This window comes from Manacus candei, unplaced genomic scaffold (assembly GCF_025592945.1).
Source record: "Manacus candei isolate 608988 ecotype Guabito, Panama unplaced genomic scaffold, ASM2559294v1 h1tg000089l, whole genome shotgun sequence".
Lineage (NCBI taxonomy): Eukaryota > Metazoa > Chordata > Aves > Passeriformes > Pipridae > Manacus > Manacus candei.
In genome coordinates, this window is record NW_026138137.1 from 1,130,218 (window position 1) to 1,149,882 (window position 19,665).

Consider the following 19,665-nt stretch of genomic DNA (forward strand, 5'->3'; position numbering starts at 1 on the left):
ATCTTGCCTATTTTGAACTTAAATGAACTTAAAATCCAGTGATTTTAGTGGGAACAAAATTTTTCTCTTCATATAAGCAGCAGCTGCTCCTTGTAGAGACATCTGTCCCATCTGGTAGCACTATGCCTGATTTTGATTTATACTAACAGTACTTCTCCTTTATCAGACTGCATAAAATAATAAGTAAATAAAGATAAACTAAAATTTAGCTTGCTATAGTTTGTTTCCACACTGTCAGTAGTTTACAAAACACAGTTAGAAAAGCAAACTCTAATAAATATTTAATGTCAAGAAAAAAACCCATGTAATAAAATTAATATTTTGTTAAAAAGAGAGCAATGCAATGCACTTACTTCTCTGATGGAATAGTCTCCTTTGCCACAGGCAACAAATCATTTTCCAGAAGATCCCAAATGTAAATATTAGATGATGCATCGAGGGCAAAGAACACAGCAGGTCTTGTTAAAGCCCACTGCAGGGCAATAATGGGCTGGCCATTTGTGCTGTCATTCCACTGCATGACAGGATACTCTGATGTCATCTGATGTAATCTAATGCTTCCATCAGAACAGCCAACCTATATCACAGTTAAAAAAAAATACCTTCTGGAACAAAACAAACTAAGCAAGATAAAAACTGCTGTTCAACTCTTGAGGATATCAAGCACATAAATAAAATCACATATCTGCCTCAAGTGGCACATGTCTCTCATATCTCACTCTATGGACTATCTGGATTTTAACTGTTGTATTTATGTATCAATTTGTAATTCTGAGTTCAAAAGCAGTCACTCTGTACCACTGTATGTAAGCATACTAGAGTATCCACTAATCCTGGGTTAAGTTGTGAAGTTCCCAAACTTCACTATCATCCAGCACAACGTGACAGCAGTCTGAACTGGGGCAAGGTCTACCTAGTGCCACATGTCCTCTGTAAAAGGAAGAACAGCTTTCAACAGGACAGGTTGTGTTTAATAGTATAATAATATTAAACTGATTCATAATAAACAACTAATTCCAAAGACAGGGAGACATCACTGCTTCCAGGTGTTTTCTGATAACATTTGTCTGACATTTACAAGTTTGCTCTAATCCATGTACAAAAGAAAATATTCTGTGAAAACAGGAAATAACTTCTACTTACAATCCTGAGTCACCTCTACATCAGGAAGACTTCCTAGAATTTTCAAATTATATTAAATTTTTACAGTGACTCTGCAAATAGTGCTTACATTTAAAATCTCCATGGCAGATTGGAATTAGTGATGTAAATCAATTATCACAAATATGTCAAATTAGAAATACTCCCTCAGCAAGTAATTAAAAAATGAAACTTCTATTAAAACTTTTTCATACCAAAAATAGTGGCTTTCCAAAAGGGAAGAAATCAATTGCAGTGATGCTTATTGATCTGAGTCCACTCTCCTGGGGCCTGAATAGCTTTGGAACAACTTTTAAACCATGTCTTGTACCATGGCCTACCAGACCCTATGAACAACATAAAGAAAATTAATCAAGAAAAAAAAACCACCCAAAATTTGCATTAGAGGTATTACAAGAGGAAGTTAAATAATCCACAGAGCTGTTACCTAAAGGATCCTTACTAGCTAACAAATTTTAATAGCTAACAGATTTTAATAATAGGCTCGAATTATAAATTTTATATACAGCCTCCTGGTGAAATTCCAACTAAATGGGAATCTTCCAAAACAAAAAATAACAATCAGATGAATTTCAGCACATTACTCACTATGTTTGTTCCAACAATGAAATGATTAGGATTAGAAGACAGAAATTTAATGGTCAGTGTCTGTGGCATTCTCTGGCGAATATCCTTTGGGAAAAGGCTATAAAAACATAAAGGGAAAAGACATTAATACAGGAAGTTGTCTCCAAAAGCTGTGCAAGTACATATAGAAACCCTTGATCTAAAATATATATGACTAGCTCTAGGAAGATATGTGTATTAAAAAAAACCCTGCAAAACAACTAATCAAAATAATATTAAATATGTCTTATATAACAGCAAATTAATAAAGTGTAGGAGGAATTAGCTTTGTGAGATACACATGTAAAATTGAAACACCTCAGTTTTCTTACCTGCTATTCAATTCCATAGTAGAGCTATGTACTAACTTCACTTTCCCTCCAGGAACTAAACCTAAAATTATACAACATTATTATTTAAACTGATTTAAGCACTTTGCATTAAAAAAGTGCAATCAATAAATTAAATCCTAAGGTAATAAGGAAAAGGATATTTCATAATTAAATTGTTTACTGCAGATATAGTTTTTGATATGTAAGAATCTTACATCATTTACAACTTTTTACTTCAGAATCCAAATCTGAAGAGTTATAATTTTTGCCAGAAATGGAAACATGATTACATTTCTGTTTTAGTTTTTCAGCATGCATATAACATCCTGCAATATCACTCCATAAAACCCAATTCTAGCAACGGTTAAAATGTACATTTGAGTCACTTGGATCTTTGACAGTGAATTTTAGTAACAAGAAACCATAATAATGCTTCTACAAAGTTGGTCTATTTTGCTTGTTAGTAGAGGATAGCATAAATAATTCAAATCCTTCAAAGACAAGAACTTTTTGAAGAGGAAAAAAATGAAAGCTGGTCGCAGTAAAACTGTGTGTAAACCATGACCACAGCTTTAAAATGTACCTCTCCACAGACATAACACCCAGCTTTAGCAGCCTAATACAGCCTGACATTGCACACAAGCTTATAGAAAACTGGTCAAAAATTCTGGTTTGTTGGCATTACTTCATTGTTTATGTATTTTCAAATATATCAGGATTTTAATCACAGCCTTTTCCAGTTAGGTAAGTAGGTAAGTCTAAGTTTGTTAAAAGAACAAAGAATGTCATTTGCTTTATTCACATAACTCAAAAAGGGCTGAATGGACTTGGTTCTTTATTTTTTCATGGAAACTTTTTTCTCACACTAAAATAAGTACCTTACTCAAAAGAGAACTTTCAGGACAATTATCAAAATGGAGATACAGGCAACAACAAAAGCATTGTAACAGATTTGTTAAAACTAAAGAAAGAACAGGAGGACCAAAGAATCTTATATTCTTTGGGAAAAAAAGCTGTTAGGGATACAGACAACTGCTCTGACATTATAAGAAATGTGGTTGTTTAGTGGTAATTACCAATGCAGAATTAGCAGATGAGACTCAGATAGCAGTGAAAATAATTCTCATTATACCTAACCAATAACCCCAAACATGAGATATGTACTATACAGAATTAATCTTTTCCTCAGTAAGTTTTCCTTCTTTTAAACTGTTTGGCATCATTGCCTCTATCTCTTCTAACATCATAGTCTCAAAACTGGAGCATTTTATTCTACTTTTAACGTACAGTACTCACCTAAATCAGTTTGTGAACCAGCTAAATCCACTTTTTGTAATTCAACAACTACCTGAAAAGTCAATATTTAACACTAGTAAACAATCGATATTTACCAGACTCCAAAGTTTTTTAAGTATTTGTAAAAATGTATGAGATAACTCCAAAGGAACATTTAGAGAGGCAGGTTTAACATTACAATGATCACAGGTAGATTCTCTATCCCCTGTCAATGTCTGCAATTCTAAAAATAGCTTCCCATGCCTGCTGGATGTTCCCTGCTGGAAAGCAGAATATGGAAGGTTACATTCTCCACTTAATTGCTTGGTCTTGTTTGGTCATTCATAAACAAACCACCTAAACCTCCAAAATAAGAAATTGTTACACATTTCCTGTGCTTTTCACGACTCATCAAATAGAAAGGGTAGATCATTTGGCCTGAATCAGCTGCTGCTAAAGTTACTTAGAGTTTTAAGGGACTTAATTAGTGATACAGAAGGGAAATACTTTTATCCCCTTATTATTCACTGTGCTCTTTGGTTCCTTAAGCAAGATCAATTCAGCTGCAAACACGTTCAGCAGCTGAGCCAAAGCTGTAGCAGGAAAAAATGACTGAAAACATCTGATAGAAAGAAGAGTTGTCAGGACAGCAATTAAGACTAACAGACCTCGTGCCTTCCTGGTTATCACATTTTAGGCAAGGCAATCTTAACCACTGATTTTCACTTTTTGTCTCTTGAACATTTGTTTTATATAAATTATGAATGTAATTTCTCCCCTACATTCAGTACAGTCTCTGTGATTCTAAAATAAAGCAGATGGGTGAAAGAGGATTGAGGTCTGTTAATAAATTAATAGAAATATGTGAACATATTCCTATGAAGTAAAACTACTGATTGCCTATTTTCATGAATTCATGGTAAGTTTTTCCTAAGGACAACATTAGGGAGTCAGGTCAAAAATTTTAAGGAGAATTCCAACAGAATGGCTAATGCACTTTTCAGGAAGGAAATTCTCATCAGAAATTCTGAATTGGAGTTGCTATATTTGAAGTATTTTATTATTCCAACACATCATACTCTTCCTACATATATTACTCACCCACATATTGAGGATTCCATTTTCATCCATTGAAGCTATCTGAAATGGAGGGCCTGACACTTCTGTGGAAGGAATGGCAACAATTTATATTCATACATTGACTTTTCTGCTGAACAATATCAGAGGATTTAAAACATTTCCCACATTAATATATTCTCTGACACTTCTACAATCCTCTCAGCTGCCTAGAAAGGGAAAGTGCTCTGATTCTACCAAGGCAAAAAAAGGTATGAAACTTTCTTTACTGAGAGGGTGGTCAAAGACTGGAAGAGGCTTCCTAGAGAGGTGGTCAATGCCCAAGGCTGTCAGTGTTTAGGAGGCATTTGGACAATGCCTTTACCATGTTTTAACTTGGTCAGCCCCAGACTGGTCATGCATTTGGACTGGATGATCCTTGTAGGTCCCTTCCAACTCCAACAGTCTGTTCTATATCTCTGTCTATTCTAGTATGTGTAGCTTGTCCTACCAGAAAGGCAGATGATCTCTGTCTGTATCTTTTAAAAATGTCTGGATTCTGCATGGACTTTGGAAGGGAACATAAAGTGCAACAGGTGAAATGTTGTAAAACCTGCAATATGAAGCACATTTTTTTAACCACTACAGATTTCAAAGTACAAATCTGCAATGGAAGCAATAATGCCTCCTCCAGAACACTGTCTGAGAATTTGAGGACATGAGGATTGGAATGTTTTTTGCCAAGGTCAGTCATAAAAAAATGGGAAAAAGGTACAGGAAAAACCACTAAGTACAGTCACACATTTTAAGTGCTTTCAGATATAAGCAAGTTGCTCCTCTGACTCAGACAGAGATTTTTTTCAGGCATTATAGAAGCATTAAGACTTTTCTAAAGGCAGTTTTCGAGTGATAACTTGTTTTATCATGGAAGAATAAAACATTGTCTGGAAAGCAGACATTATAACAAGCATGCACCCACATCTGATGTGAAGCCAAACAAACATTACCTAAAAATGAGGGCAGAAAACAAACATGCATTTGTGTGCAGTTGATACCACAGACAAGAGGCAAAGTAGCATTATAAACTGGATTTTGACTATGATATATTTGCTTCCCTAGCTACCTAAAGAAAGACTCAGATGTATTGATGCTTTGATGAGTAGCTTACATACCCTCCTGATAGGAGAGGCCTGAGAGCCCATAACTGTGATCAGTGTCAAGAGAGGTTGAGACTGGTTCCACTGCAAGTACAGGAGAGGTGTGGTTTACTGAGTTTAGAATGCCATCTGTAATTAAGGACAGTGAAAGTTAAACATGATATTACTTTCAACAAAAACCAACAATAAAATCTTAATCACTTTTCAGCTTATGGGAAAATGATGACTACAAAAAAAGAACAGCAAATAATGAACTTAAAGAATGACTTTGCCAAAGTCTCAAATACAGTACTGCAAACTGTTTCCTAAATTAACAAAATACTACTAGATAAATCAATGTTTCAATATTTCTATTTACTTCTCATTTTCCAAATGACTGCTGCACCATTTATGCCACTGTACCAGACATTTCATTAAAGTCTTCCATTTCAGGGTTAGCATGAAAAGAATTATGATAATTTCAAGCTTCATAAAAAATAGTGGTAGAAATAAATCACTGCTTAACATAAAAAAGAAAAAATCAAAGAAAAATTACCCTTAATAGAAATTAACTACCCTGAAACAAAGAATTCACTATGAGAAAATATGTATTTACCCTTTAAGAACATTTTAAAATAAATGTGTATTTATTTTAATAAGTGTTCTTTGTCAGTTACTCATGATTTCTGGATTTTTCCTGTGCACTGAACTTAATTTCATTTAAGACTAAAGGCATAAAGCTTTCTAAGTATACAGTATTAAACCTGCTTTCTTATATAAGCAATTACATGACACTGTACCAATACATTTGACTACCAGCCCAGTGTGCAACACAAGACCAAGCATCTTTGACCTATTAAAAAAATTAAGTCTGCCAACAACCAACTACTGTTTATTTTTAAATGGCTTCTGCAATTAGATACACTTGTGAAGAAAAGAGGATTTTGTGAATGTGCTTAAGTCAAATCAGAGAAATCTTAATATATATGTCTAGATGTAGATCAAAAAATGTAGGTTATATTAGGGGACACAACAAATTGAAAAGTGACTAAACTAATGATTTCAGATGAGGTACTAGCTGAGTATCCATTTTAATATTACAATGCTCCTTAGGTTTTATAGCTGGTCCACCTCTCTGTTCTCACTGCTTGATGCACATTGAGCTGGCTTCCATCTCTGTACAGCTATTAATTATTGACAATTTTTACTAGACTAAATATAATACCTGAACTGGCTAAACTAGGCTACTGAGTATTATTTCACTGCACACAAAATGACTAACCAGGATGCACAGATACTAACCAGTGGAAAATGTTGGAACTCTAAATGTCCAGTCAGTTCCACTCATCATCATATGGGGGTGCATTCTTGAGTCTTCTCGAAGATCCCAGACCAACAATGAACCATCTATTGTTCCAGCAAAAACTAATGTTATTTTACTGGGGCTAAAGCAGCAACACATCACCTGTTAAACAGTAAAAATATGCATGGTTGATATTATGATAAAGGCAAATGATTTGACAAGCCTGAAATATGTACTTCATAGTGTAATTCCTATACAGATTACATGTGTTAATGGCAAAAGAGCAATTTATTTTAAAAGGGGATGTAGGATAGAAAACTTTCAGTAGGCCTTGCCTTTTCAAGACAAATGTTTTGTAATCTGCATCTACTACCAAGACACTGAAGGGGGTGACTCAGCTGTATGACAGTGATGAGTAGAGAAAAGTCCTGACAACATCTGAACCAGATGTTTTACTTTCATTCACTCTTCAACAATGAAATAGAGTCTAAATTGAACAACCAAAACAACAAAACACCATGACCATCACTACAACTTTGTTCTGGAGCACAAAATAGAATGAGAACAGTGTTTCATTCACTAGGCTCAAAAGTGTTTCTCAAAAGATGGCATATCATGCAGCAAGACAAAAACCCCAAAATACACATAATAAAGCTTTTATTTTTGATGGGTTATATGCAATATAACCCATATATACAATGGGTATATACAATATACACAATATATACAATACATACAATGCTATTAAAACATACCTCTGAGTCACATATTAAAACTTTCTGAGGACTGGAGGGCTGCCAGATGTTCCAAACACATATGAGGCTCTTTCTGTTCAGTAAGTCCACACCTGCCTTCTCAGGTAATCCATGAACAGAAAGTAGTGTCTGCCTCCGAACTTGAGAGACATATAGGCAGGATATTTTTCGGTCTAAACCATTAAGAAAAAGTCAAGCAAGAAATGCAATAAATGAAAAAGCAAACTCACTGCAGATGAAAAAGCACATTTAGCTGCTATAGCAACAAACAAAGGAACTAAGACACAATGATGAAGAATATTTCTATTAAGAGTGGGTTGCTTTTGAAGCTATACAATAAAAAAGGAGGGACTAGAGAAAGATTCCAAAATATTATAAGTAAGTAGAGAAAAAAAAGCAAGACAGTCAGAAAGTTAATAGAATAATTATTCTGGGCATAAGCAAGCCAATCTGATCTGATGTCACTCTATATACTCAAAATTAAGCTGAGTCTCAAACAGGAAACAGCACAGGTCAGGTTTTTGCTGGTTCACCTCACGTGTTCATGTTAGACTAGGTGTGTTATAGGCCTTCCTAACATAATTACAGATGCTTTATTTTTCATTTTTATTTTCACCAGAACAGCTACTGCTTATATGGGGAAGATATAATTGCTTTTCAAATATATCAGGTGATATTCTCCCTTTAATAACCTGCCTTTATTTACAGTTTTGGCCCTACTGTCAGCATAAAGAGCCCAAATGAAATTACACCCCTTGGGATGGCCCCTCAACAACAGGGGCAAGAAATGACATGCATGATATTTCTTGTAGGATGCTCTGATGTTACTGATGTGAAACCAATCTGCACAGTTACAGCAGGATTAGTGCAACTAAAAGAAAAGTGGGGTTTACAGCATCTGGGTATCCTGATATGTGCTGTTTGCACAGTTATGACAAAGAGTATGGTATTTTGCAAAGAAAGAAGAGTTCACTCTGTATACTAAAAGGTGTAGAATAAAGTTCCCTTACCATGGAGGAATGGCTGGTTAGTATTTAACTGGAAACAGCTATCACTAATAGACAGACTGGTTTGTCGAGATCTTAGTTTCCTGGGTTGTGTTGCAACTTGATCTTCCTCTAGCAAAACAGCAATCACCTTTCAAACATAATTACATTTATAGAAGTAAAAGGGTCATCTCATCTTTCAGCTTTGCTATTTTAGTTTTTCCAAAGGTATGTGGATAAATTTAATAAATCTTTATCAACTCTCTTGTAATTTTGTATTTTTGCAAATACAGCTTTACAGACACAGCTCTGATTCCATTCCTTTGCAGAGATGATTCTCATTGCTAATGAGTATGATTTAAGTCATGTATTTAAATTAGTCAGAACAAGAGCTGAAAGTGATCTATCACAATGTATAGTTATGCACACAGCTCATAAGGGATATTAAGGACACAAAAGTACCTGACAGGCAGACCGAAGGAAATTTGCTAATCTTTGTGAATCACTTTTAGGTGTTAGAACTCCAGTCACTGACATATCCTGGCTGTTTCTGGGACCTATGGAAAACAAAAAAAAACTCAAAAATCAAACTTGAAGCTTCAAAAGGGAATCAGTTAAGGAAAGTGGAAGAACGATTTAATCTTTAAGCAAGAGGAGAGTGGTAAGAATCAGCTTTTCTTCAGCAGGAATAGCAGTGTTGAAGACCAAGATCTGTTGGGGAATCATTTTTGCTGCCAACAGAAACAGCAAGCCAGAATGAAGAACTGTTTCTGCCACTTATTCCTCACCCCCCTCCACATGGGGACTCGAAGTGGCTCTGGCAGTTTGGGATCAGTGCAGCCTGACACACTGCACATTCTCACAGTTAACGGACACAAAAGAGAAAGTTTGCATGACATGAACACATCCATAAACGAATAAGATTAAATGTTCTTCACCTCCAGACACAAGAGAACTTTCTCCTGGATGCTGTGTCCATTTCTCCAATGTCTCAACTTCCTCAGTCTGAATGTCTCTATCCAGATTGTCCTCGTTACACTGAACGTATGCCTAAGGTGGAAAGTGGTCACTAAATGGGTGACACAGCTAAGAACGACAGCACAGAACTGAACAGAACTTTGGAATTCTAAAACTCATGTGCTCAGCCTCTTCTGTTTGCAAATTCAGACCTAAGCATACTGACACATTGTCCCTATTTTGTGCATGCAAATTTTACCACATTTCACACAAGAGTGCAAAAATACAAAATGTCTCACATGATGCATAAACACCAAGGCAGCATTTTTGGGGACACTGAGCCACAGACAGGCAGAAAGCCCTTTAGAAAATGGGGGAGGAAAATGAGAGAGTCCTTTTCTAACACAGAAAGGAAATGGTCTGTCTGGCCAAAAGTTTTGAGATTGTTGCTTTATGGTAATTAGGGCTCAGAGATGAAAATTATTAATTTATTACTCTACTGTTCCATTAGCTTTAGGAACTTTCTTTTTAATGAAAATTATTTTCCAGAACAAGCATCAGCACTTTCAGGATTTAAGTATCACTATATATTTGTTACGCACCTGCTTAGTGTTCATTTTACCAAAATTCCTGATATACATGTCGTACTCATTTACAGGGGGCAAATCCAGTAATGAAAAACTAACTGAGAAATCCAGGTCAATTAGTGGGAGAAGTTCTGAACTCCGTTTTCTTTAGAATTGATTACAAGAGAGAAAAAAATAAATGGTTAAGACCAAGTATTTGGTATTCCAAAAGAAAAGCAATGTGATTTTGTTCAGTACCAGAGATCTAACAACACTTTAATCTATGTGAATTGAAGTTGTACCAAAATTAATTGGCAGATCAAAATATATCAATAAAAGTATACAGAATATTGTTATGAGTTTTCATTTAATTATGCTGAGATAATTATCATATTTGAAAATGCAATACTGATTGCAAATGCCAAACATGGTTTATTATTAAACCCAAATTGTCAAAAACCCAGCAGATCATCTTTTCTAAGTATTCAAAAGCTGTTCTGTGAGGTAAGAGATGAATGTCTCTTCCACAAGTTAGGATGGTGGCTAATTCTCCTAAACTCCTTTTATTAACTTACATCACTTATATATGTACATGCTTTATAAAGTTCTTCTCTAATATCCTGGCTTTGTTAGACATGTGCAAATGTATCTTGAATGACCTTCACTTGTACTAGAATAGACTGCCTGCATTCAGACCTCTTTACATCACTAAGGAAACAAACAACAATAGCAGTTTATCAATCCTAAAATATATTTGAAATACACAAACGAAACTACTTTATTGCTGATTCAAAACCCATGGCCATGAATATTGACCTCTTGCCCTAAAAGTAAGCCTCCAAAAAACTTCAGTTACTGGAGTGTTGGATTTGATCTAAATTGTATGAAAACAAGTACTCGAGATTGAGGGAGACTGTGTATTTTTCCACTTGTATTTTTAGTTTTGAGTAAGATTAACACATTGTACGGGATTTGAGATACCTCTTTGTCCTATGAAACACCAAATCTTTCCATCTTACTAAATTCTCTTGCTGGAATGATAAAAAAATAACTGCCTTATCCATCTTCTCTCAATTTTTTTTATTTTCTGCCTACCTTAATTTTTAATTTTTTTCATCTTTGCTTACAAATAAAACCATAGTTTGATTCTTAATTGGAAAACAAGTCTACCTTCATATACTGTATCTCTACTCTGTAAAGTAAAAATACATTTATGTGATATTACTTATCATTAACTACAAAGAGATTCCTATCACTTAACTTGTGTGGATATGTGGATAATGAAAAGACTGACAATCTTTGTCACAATTCACATGACTATCTACCTGCTGTAATGACATAAAACTGTTAAGATGTTTCATTTTAAGAGTGAACTGCTTGAATTACATGCAGATGTCAGTTTACAAGTTAATTCCAGGCTCTTGCTATAGTGCAAATCCCTCAACAACGAGAACATTTTTGCAGTCTCCCTGTCTCTCTCTTGCACTTTCAGGTTTTTTTAATGTCCTTAAAAACTATAAATAAATACAAACCAGATATATCCCTTTTTTGCTACTTGATGACATCTATTGCACTTTCTTACACAAATTTTATTTTAACTTGTGCTTCTTAATGTCACCTCTTCACAAACATGGGCACAGATTGCTAAGATCTTACTCAAACGTATGAAAGTTGCTTCCTAGTTGCAAATCTGAATAACACATACACACAAATCCTTAAAATAAACTAATAAGCTCATATTATTTCTTAAAACTCCAAAGTGCCACAGCTCATTTAAGGGACACTTTCAGTCTATTTACTGGTAGTAATGTATTATCACAGCATTAAATTCCACAGCTCCTTTCTCTTTCCATGAAAATGCTTTGTATCTTCACAGATATTTATGTTGTCAGCATGTACACAGAGTTATATACATAGCCATAATCAGTCATAGTACACAATCACTACAGGCTGAAAAACATTCCAGAAGGCAATTCTTCAGAGATGCCTTCCTGAGTTTCCTAATCTGTCTCCACCATCTAGGGAGGAAGCCTAGACAATGAACTTGCTCAAAATTTGGGCACATAAATTTAGACAAGGTGAATTAGACAGCTTAGACAATAAAATTCTCCTTATGTGAAGATTAGTCACTGATGTGGAGCCATGAAACAGTGGAATCTATTATTAACAACAACATTTAATAATCTTGCTTTATGCATCCCAGTACTGCAACAGAAAATTGGAGGTATATACAGTGCTTCAGATAAATCTGGAGCTCCTGGCAAGTTCCACAAAAAGCAAGCATCAATTTGTTTCTTTAAAATACAGGGATGTCTTAGATATCTCAAATCTAGATCAATTTTAGATCAGTAATAACATGCTTTTACACCAATTGATGTTATCCCTGGAAAGGAACATGCTATTTTGGTAACAGCAACACACCATGAAGTATCTTGAATATTTCAAGAAATTACGGTTCTGCAGAGACCCAACAGCAGCTAAAGGGCTTGTTCTTTAGTACTTTAGGTTAATATCTAATTAAGTGACTGAAGAATTATGATGCACATAAACTGATATATACTTAAATTTCTGTTACAAAATTTTATGTAGCAAAGCCTGTACATTATACTTAAGAACTAATTACTGTTAGCTAACAAAATAATACTTGATTCTATAAACCTCAAATTTATAAAGTTCACATATTTCAAATACAATGAAAAAAATTACATCTCACATAGTGAGCTGCCCTTTTGTGTGGATTATTTAAAATACACTTACTTCTGTTTACTGGCCATACTTCGACTACTTTGTCGTTGGTTTGCCATTTGAAAATCCATGAATATTCCACAAAAAGAGTTTCTGACAGTTTCTGATTGGTTTTCTGTGATATTATAAACCATTGTTAGTGTTACAGTTCACACTTTACAGTGCATGAAAATGCAAAGCAGTAAGTCTAAAAAGCAACAGATTTATTACAGCACAGCTACTAAAAATGACTAGTTTACAGGCTACACAAAGTGCTCTATCACAGCTTTCAGTATAATGAGCTTAACTTCAGTAATGGACCAGGATATGTCCCTTATTATGGTCTTTTATCCATCAATTCAAAATGACTGACTATAGTAATTTTTGTTCTAGAAGACTGTGATGCAGAAAGGGCCTCTTTCTTCCTCTTGCCATTAGCAGGTCCCTTGTTCCCCTATGTACAGTAAAACACTCTATGATCTATTCTAAAAATTCTACCAAATTGACACAGATTTTCCCCTCTAAATCAGAATTCATCACTACACATAGTGGAGAACCTCCTCAGCACAAGCTTAACTAATGCCCTTGGATGAATAAGGAGAACACTGAAAACTGTTCCTTCAAAAGCCACAGTTAATAGACCAACTACAATAACTGTTGTCATGCCTATTTTACTCCCTTTCCAGGCTAAGTGGTAGCTAATTGACCTTAATATTCAACTTCCAGTCAGGACTAATGGTGTTTCACTTCCTCAAAGGAAGACTGCCTTTTTAGGCAATACTTGTAATATGCTTTTCAACTTCTAAAAATAATTACCAGAATGATCAACAACCATTTTAAGCAAATGAGGTCGAAACTTCATCCAAAAAAGGTCTGTTGTGTAATTTGGAATAAAGCACCAAGTGCTACAATTCTGAAATTTTAAAATCTGATTCTATATTAGAATGCCATGCTGTTCATTAATGTCCTAGTGTCCTGTCCTATAGCATTAATGGAACGAATTTATTGATTCCATATTGTTTATTAGAAAAATAATAATTGCATAAATCTTCTGCAAGGAGAAATTCACATTACTGGTACTGGCTGCAACTACTCTTTTACTGAACTGAAAATCTATTGACAGAATCATAGAATTTTCTAGGCAGGAAAAGACCTTTGAGAGATACTGGAAAGACTTAAAGAAACTCCATGCTATTCTTCCATGACTGCAACAACTTTGTATGAACCAGACTAAAAAGCTATTTATCACTCTTTTGCACAATGATTATATACAGTTATTCACTTGAGTGTGGAGTGCAAAAGGAACTTTACAGGAACAACTGTAGGAAAATAAGTAGCTCTGCCACTCCCAGGTATCAGATCAACTGAATGCAAGACAACACTGCAGAAAGAGCCTGCATTTAAAAGTTATGTAGGACTATATATCTCAGTAGTATCGATATTTCTCTCACCTTCCCACCCAGAACAGAGGCTTCAAATTTGCTTAAAAGAAAAAGGTGAATTTAACGCCAGCAGAAGCCCCAAACTGTTCTAACACTCCTCCAGTTTTCAAAATCCAGACTCTCATATCCTCCTCTTACCCAAAATAAGATGTATTAAATGTCAGTCTGTACATTTTTATACTTCACATTTTAAATGATTAGTAATGCCTCTGAATCATTCTTTAGTAATGTGGCAGTTGCAGTGCTTACCCACAAACCCAAGTGACTCACCCAGAGCACCAGACTTTGTGTTTAGGCAGACTTCTAGAAAAAGTGGCCTGTTTACTCCTAAGTTGTATGTGTTACTCATACATTTAATAAAAAAGATTGGTATCCAGTCACATACCCATGATTGGTTCCTTTTTTTCATCTTCAAGTTTCTTCAGCGGTGAATTAAAAATTCTATCATTTTCTGCACTAATTGCTCTTTGAATTTCTTCTATTTCTGATGTTCTGGAAAAAGGAATCTCCCTTAGGTTTTCTTCTGCATCTCTTTCTTCACCACTTTTGTCTTCATCATCTTCAAAATCATCTTCATAATCCTTGAAAAATAACAAAACTTTCAATAACTAATAAACACAGATTATAGATGTATTTTTTCAAGATCTTTTAAAAAAAATATAAAATGCTGTCAAAATAAAAATCTCATGCAGATGGTTATAAATCCTCTGACTGAAAGGCATTCTAAAATAGTTGTTTGATAGATATTGAATGGCATCTCTTGATTGTGCAGTAATTTTAATCAAGACAGGACAATCCCCCAGTGTTGTTTTTCAGCGCCCAAAATAGTCTTTCTTAATATCCTAGAGTAGAAACTATATATTTATGTGAATTATGTGTTCCTTAAAGAGATAAAATAACAATGTTCAGTGGCATAAATGTTTCAGGGATGTATGAAGTCATTCATATGATAGTTTTAATTCAAGCTGCCCTTTAATGGCAGGTTCAAATTTTCTAAACTGCCACACTATCTATTTGCAAGTCCATGCATAAGGCTCATACTTTAATAATTCTGTTAACTAAGACAATTTATCTCATGCTGAAATAATCACAAATGATATGAACAAGTCTTAAATGTGCTCATCTCTCTCCACTGAATGATAAAGGGCTACTGATGAAAGCTAAATAAATATACAGCAAAGAATTTCTACATAACATTTTAATTCCTCATTATCTACTGTTAGCCAAGTTAAAGGTCACTGTCACAAAAAAAAAGAACTAAAAACCATGTAATATTTTGTACTTTTTATTTCTGTCAACAAAGCTATTCACTATTTTGATACTCAAGAATTACTTCACAGACAACTGTATGCTTTTACTTACTTCAAAATCATCTTCATAATTTGCTGAAATGTCATTAAGTCCTGTGTCTGAATTATAGATGTGTGTATCTTTCATTTCCTAAATGAGAAAAGTAAGTGAAACTTAAATAATCTTACAAAAAAATCTTTATCTCCCAAATCCTAGCATAAAATAAATAGTTGCTGTTCTCAGATACTTCTACATTTTCAACCAAACATACAGCATATAGTTTATAAATATAAATAAAAGAGTATTAACAAAGGATAATTACTGACTTAAATGAATAGCATAGGAAGAAAAACATAACTCAGCCTTATCTTGTGAAGACCAACTGTTTTTCCACCAGTATTTTTACAGGAAAAGACATAAAAACTGCTGTGTTGCCTGTAATTTCCATGATGGTGTAACAAAAAAAAATAATACTGCTCTACTTTTCTGAGTATTAGACAAAATTATTACTTAAATTTTACTGGCGGACTCATATTGTTAATAAAATAGTGCAAGTGTTGAAACCAGGAAAAGAGAGACATGGACGCAACATGAAAATTATATATTTTTATACATAAATGACTCTGTTAACATTGAATCCTCTACTTTATTTGCATGGAATAAAATTTATGGTATCCTTGAAATAATTTCAAAGAATTTTCCTTTCTCTAGCTTATTAATTAAAACAATGCCATTTATTTACCCAAACACATACCCCAAACAAACGAGAAGCTTAAAATGACACACACTGATCTATCCAACCTTTAATCAGCTTTTTTCCTCAATGGCATCTTCAAAGTCATAGATTAAATTATCCACATATCAGGGCTTCCAACAGGTTACAAAGTGGAAATATAAATATGAGGTTTTCTGAAAATTATCCAGCATAACAGCACACCTATTACCGGGTTCTGCATTTACAACCAAAAGATAGCAGCTGGTTGTCAAGTAAGGTGCACTTTTGATCCTTCTGTGACTTCTGAAAAGCTACAGCCAACTATTTTCACAGGATGTCATAGTTACACAAGTATTAAGGACATTATATAGTAGTAAGCAGCTTCTACTTTTCAGAACTCTCACACTCCTGGAACTAGTAGGATTGGGACTATAGTACTTCTAGTTGCCACTTTTTGTCATTTCTCAACTCAGTCTTTGGATCAACAATAAATTATATCAGTCAGATTGTCCATCTGGGCAAAACTGGGCAAAATTCCTCTAATTTGTTCTGCCTGAGAGGTTGCAGGTACTCAGCAATAACTAATTCATATAGTATAATTCACGTAATTTTTTAAAAAATCTTTATTCCATTTAGTAACACACTCATAAAGATAGTTATAGTCTTTTTTATCTTAGTGTCATCATCTCAGAATATGCCTACAGAGCAGTCATTTTTATTAATAACACACTTGTTTATAACAGTCCATCTTAAACACGTAGTTTTTACACACTAAAAACCTCCACCTGTCAGCAGTTGTCTGGGTTCCTACTTTAAAGAATATATGGAGAATATATTGTCAATACCAAGCAGGATTAGGAAGTCATGCTGGAATATCTGGATGGTTGTGGCAATTGGAGTAACAAACATACAAAGAAAATCAACAGCATAAATTGTAAGCCCCTGGAATCTGATTTAATTCTCCCTGCTGAGTGTGGTCTTAAGTAGAGATTTCATCCTCCTATGTTGCCTCACACTGTCAGTGAAGGCAGAGAAGATAATGGAGGAGACTAAATAAAAAAGGACTGAACTGCCTATTTCTCTCCACAAACTGCAAATGAAATTTAGGTCCTCACCATAGACAATTCACACTTTCAGGTGAGCTGAATCAAACACTAGAAAATAGGACAAAACATCTTAAAATTTGTATGGTAAAGTTATAGGCTGCATCTGCACAGACTGGTCCAAATAAATTCAATTCTCCAGAGCCTGCTGAAAATTTGGTTCTGTCTGCAACTGTCCATTGAAAAATATAAAAATACTTTCCCATTTCTTATGGCAATTGATTTAAGAGACATATATGAATTACACTGTTAGCTGCATTTTACTTGGCTTGCATTATCTGTTATTTGCCTGTGTCAGCTGTTCACAGAAAGATATAATATACTTCAGGTAGCTATAGATGATTTGTATTACACATCTAAACTCTTCCCCCTTATTGAGTTACTTTTTCAAGCATAGAAGATACTGAAATACAGTTGAATAAATGGCTACCTACAATGTTTAGCAAATTTATATAGAAGAAATAAATTTTCTAATGCTGTATCTAGGAAGAGAGGTTAGGAGATACCTGAAGACCAGTTTACATAAATCTTATATCATCTTTGAATGCATTATATTGAAACATATATTGCAATTGTTATTCATCTCAATACAAATGTACCATTCTAAGTTCCAAAATCAAATAGTTTTACCTCTTGTCTTGTGTCCTTTTCCTCTTTTTCAATGAGTTTTCCCTTATCTTTTACAGTCCTATTGAAAAAAAAAGAGAATATCAATTTTATTGGTTAACTCAGAAGACAGCAGTTCTGTTTTGGTTTTGTCTTCTGGGGGTTTTGTTTGTTTCGGAAAAAAAAAAAAGTCTTTTTTCATGAAAAGGAAGAAAACACTTGAAAATTTTAATAAACTGAAGTATTTCTACTAATATTTCTACAGACCTCTATTACGTAAAATTATCATGAAACAGCCACATGAATAATCAGCTAAGAACTACAAATTTTTTTTCCAAATTTACCACCTATAATTGCACCAAAATGGAAGAAAAAGGAAAAAAACTATTAAACCCACACACTTATTACTTGTATTAATGTCTGCAGTGAACTGGAGATCAAGAGCAGGTTGGTGCAATATGCTATCAAAGCCATAAATCACAGACTGACTTCAAACCCGTGCTTTCATTCAGGGGTTTTATTTATGAGGACAATGCAATCAGGGTCAGAGAGCAGGAGACAATTAACAACCCACTCTGCTCCTTAACAATCTCTTTGATTATTTTACAAGTATCAGACTTCAAGAAGAGAATGTTTTGACTTCTTAAGTGACTATTCAAAGACGCTGTTGGGATTGATAAACATGGGAAAAAGCAACAACAAAAATTAAAATTTTGCTGGATCCTATCGTAACAAATTAGAATGATTCAACATTAACAGTGCTTGAAGCTGAACCAGGGGTTTGGGGCATCCCACTAAATCAGACTACCTTCCTTGCCATTCAGAAATGGTTCACTCTCTTTTCCCAGCTATGCACTTCAGAAAGCTGTATAGGAATTTCACATGGCTGGAGAATTAAAGAATGCAAAGAGAACTGGAATATACAGGAAACTTCTGTAAGATTTTATATTTGCTAGTAATAAAACTTAGAAATATAACCCTGAAATTTTACTGAGGATGACTTGGACCTTTCCCTTTGATATACAACTGCAAAACTGTTATAAATATCTAATGTTTTAGATACTATCTAGGATAGGAACTAAGTATAGATATTCAAACTAAAATAAATAACATAAGGGAGTCCTACATAGTTCATCACGAACCTCATATGTGTCCACATGACTGTATAGTGAACTTCCAGGTGGTAAAATACAGCATTTCTGTCTCACAAACTAAGTGCCCAGATTAATATATATGTAGTTTGCAAGGACTGCAAAATAACTCTTGCTACCATGGGATACATAACAAATAAATGGAATATAAAGACATACATTTTTATCTGAATGACCTTAGGGTCAAAACACTTTTTTTTTTAATTGTTATTGTATTGGGCCTATGAAAAACATAATATTCACCCCACATATCTGAGATCAAGAATTCATGCACATTGGTTTGGTGGTAAATGAATTTTAGTGCATACTGTCTAGTATATACTTATTTTAAATCCCTGAATTTACCTTACATGCTGATGGCTTGTTTCCTCTTGAATCCTCTCCTCCTTTTTGTATTCGCTGGTCTGTAAAAGAAGTCACCATATTCATGTGTCAGAAATGTTGGGAGGAAATATATATATGAACCTGTGTTAGTAACAGTGTTATCAAACAGTAAGAAAG

The 19,665-nt window shown here is 34.3% G+C and overlaps 1 protein-coding gene across 2 annotated transcripts in view; it reads right to left on the reverse strand.

Annotated features, from left to right (window-relative positions):
- The window catches only part of DYNC2I1 (dynein 2 intermediate chain 1), a 35,232-nt gene that overhangs the window by 1,117 nt on the left and 14,450 nt on the right, over nucleotides 1–19,665 (reverse strand). For both annotated transcript variants that reach the window (XM_051812862.1, XM_051812863.1), the window contains 18 exons: nucleotides 19,510–19,568; nucleotides 18,038–18,095; nucleotides 15,662–15,739; nucleotides 14,685–14,880; nucleotides 12,891–12,993; nucleotides 10,170–10,299; nucleotides 9,549–9,660; nucleotides 9,073–9,167; nucleotides 8,635–8,761; nucleotides 7,625–7,797; nucleotides 6,869–7,031; nucleotides 5,603–5,716; nucleotides 4,476–4,537; nucleotides 3,396–3,447; nucleotides 2,100–2,160; nucleotides 1,750–1,846; nucleotides 1,356–1,487; nucleotides 354–577 (listed from right to left, as the gene is read on the reverse strand). In XM_051812862.1, the coding sequence (XP_051668822.1) occupies nucleotides 354–577; nucleotides 1,356–1,487; nucleotides 1,750–1,846; nucleotides 2,100–2,160; nucleotides 3,396–3,447; nucleotides 4,476–4,537; nucleotides 5,603–5,716; nucleotides 6,869–7,031; nucleotides 7,625–7,797; nucleotides 8,635–8,761; nucleotides 9,073–9,167; nucleotides 9,549–9,660; nucleotides 10,170–10,299; nucleotides 12,891–12,993; nucleotides 14,685–14,880; nucleotides 15,662–15,739; nucleotides 18,038–18,095; nucleotides 19,510–19,568 (2,036 nt within the window). The remainder of the gene's footprint in view (nucleotides 1–353; nucleotides 578–1,355; nucleotides 1,488–1,749; nucleotides 1,847–2,099; nucleotides 2,161–3,395; nucleotides 3,448–4,475; nucleotides 4,538–5,602; nucleotides 5,717–6,868; nucleotides 7,032–7,624; nucleotides 7,798–8,634; nucleotides 8,762–9,072; nucleotides 9,168–9,548; nucleotides 9,661–10,169; nucleotides 10,300–12,890; nucleotides 12,994–14,684; nucleotides 14,881–15,661; nucleotides 15,740–18,037; nucleotides 18,096–19,509; nucleotides 19,569–19,665) is intronic.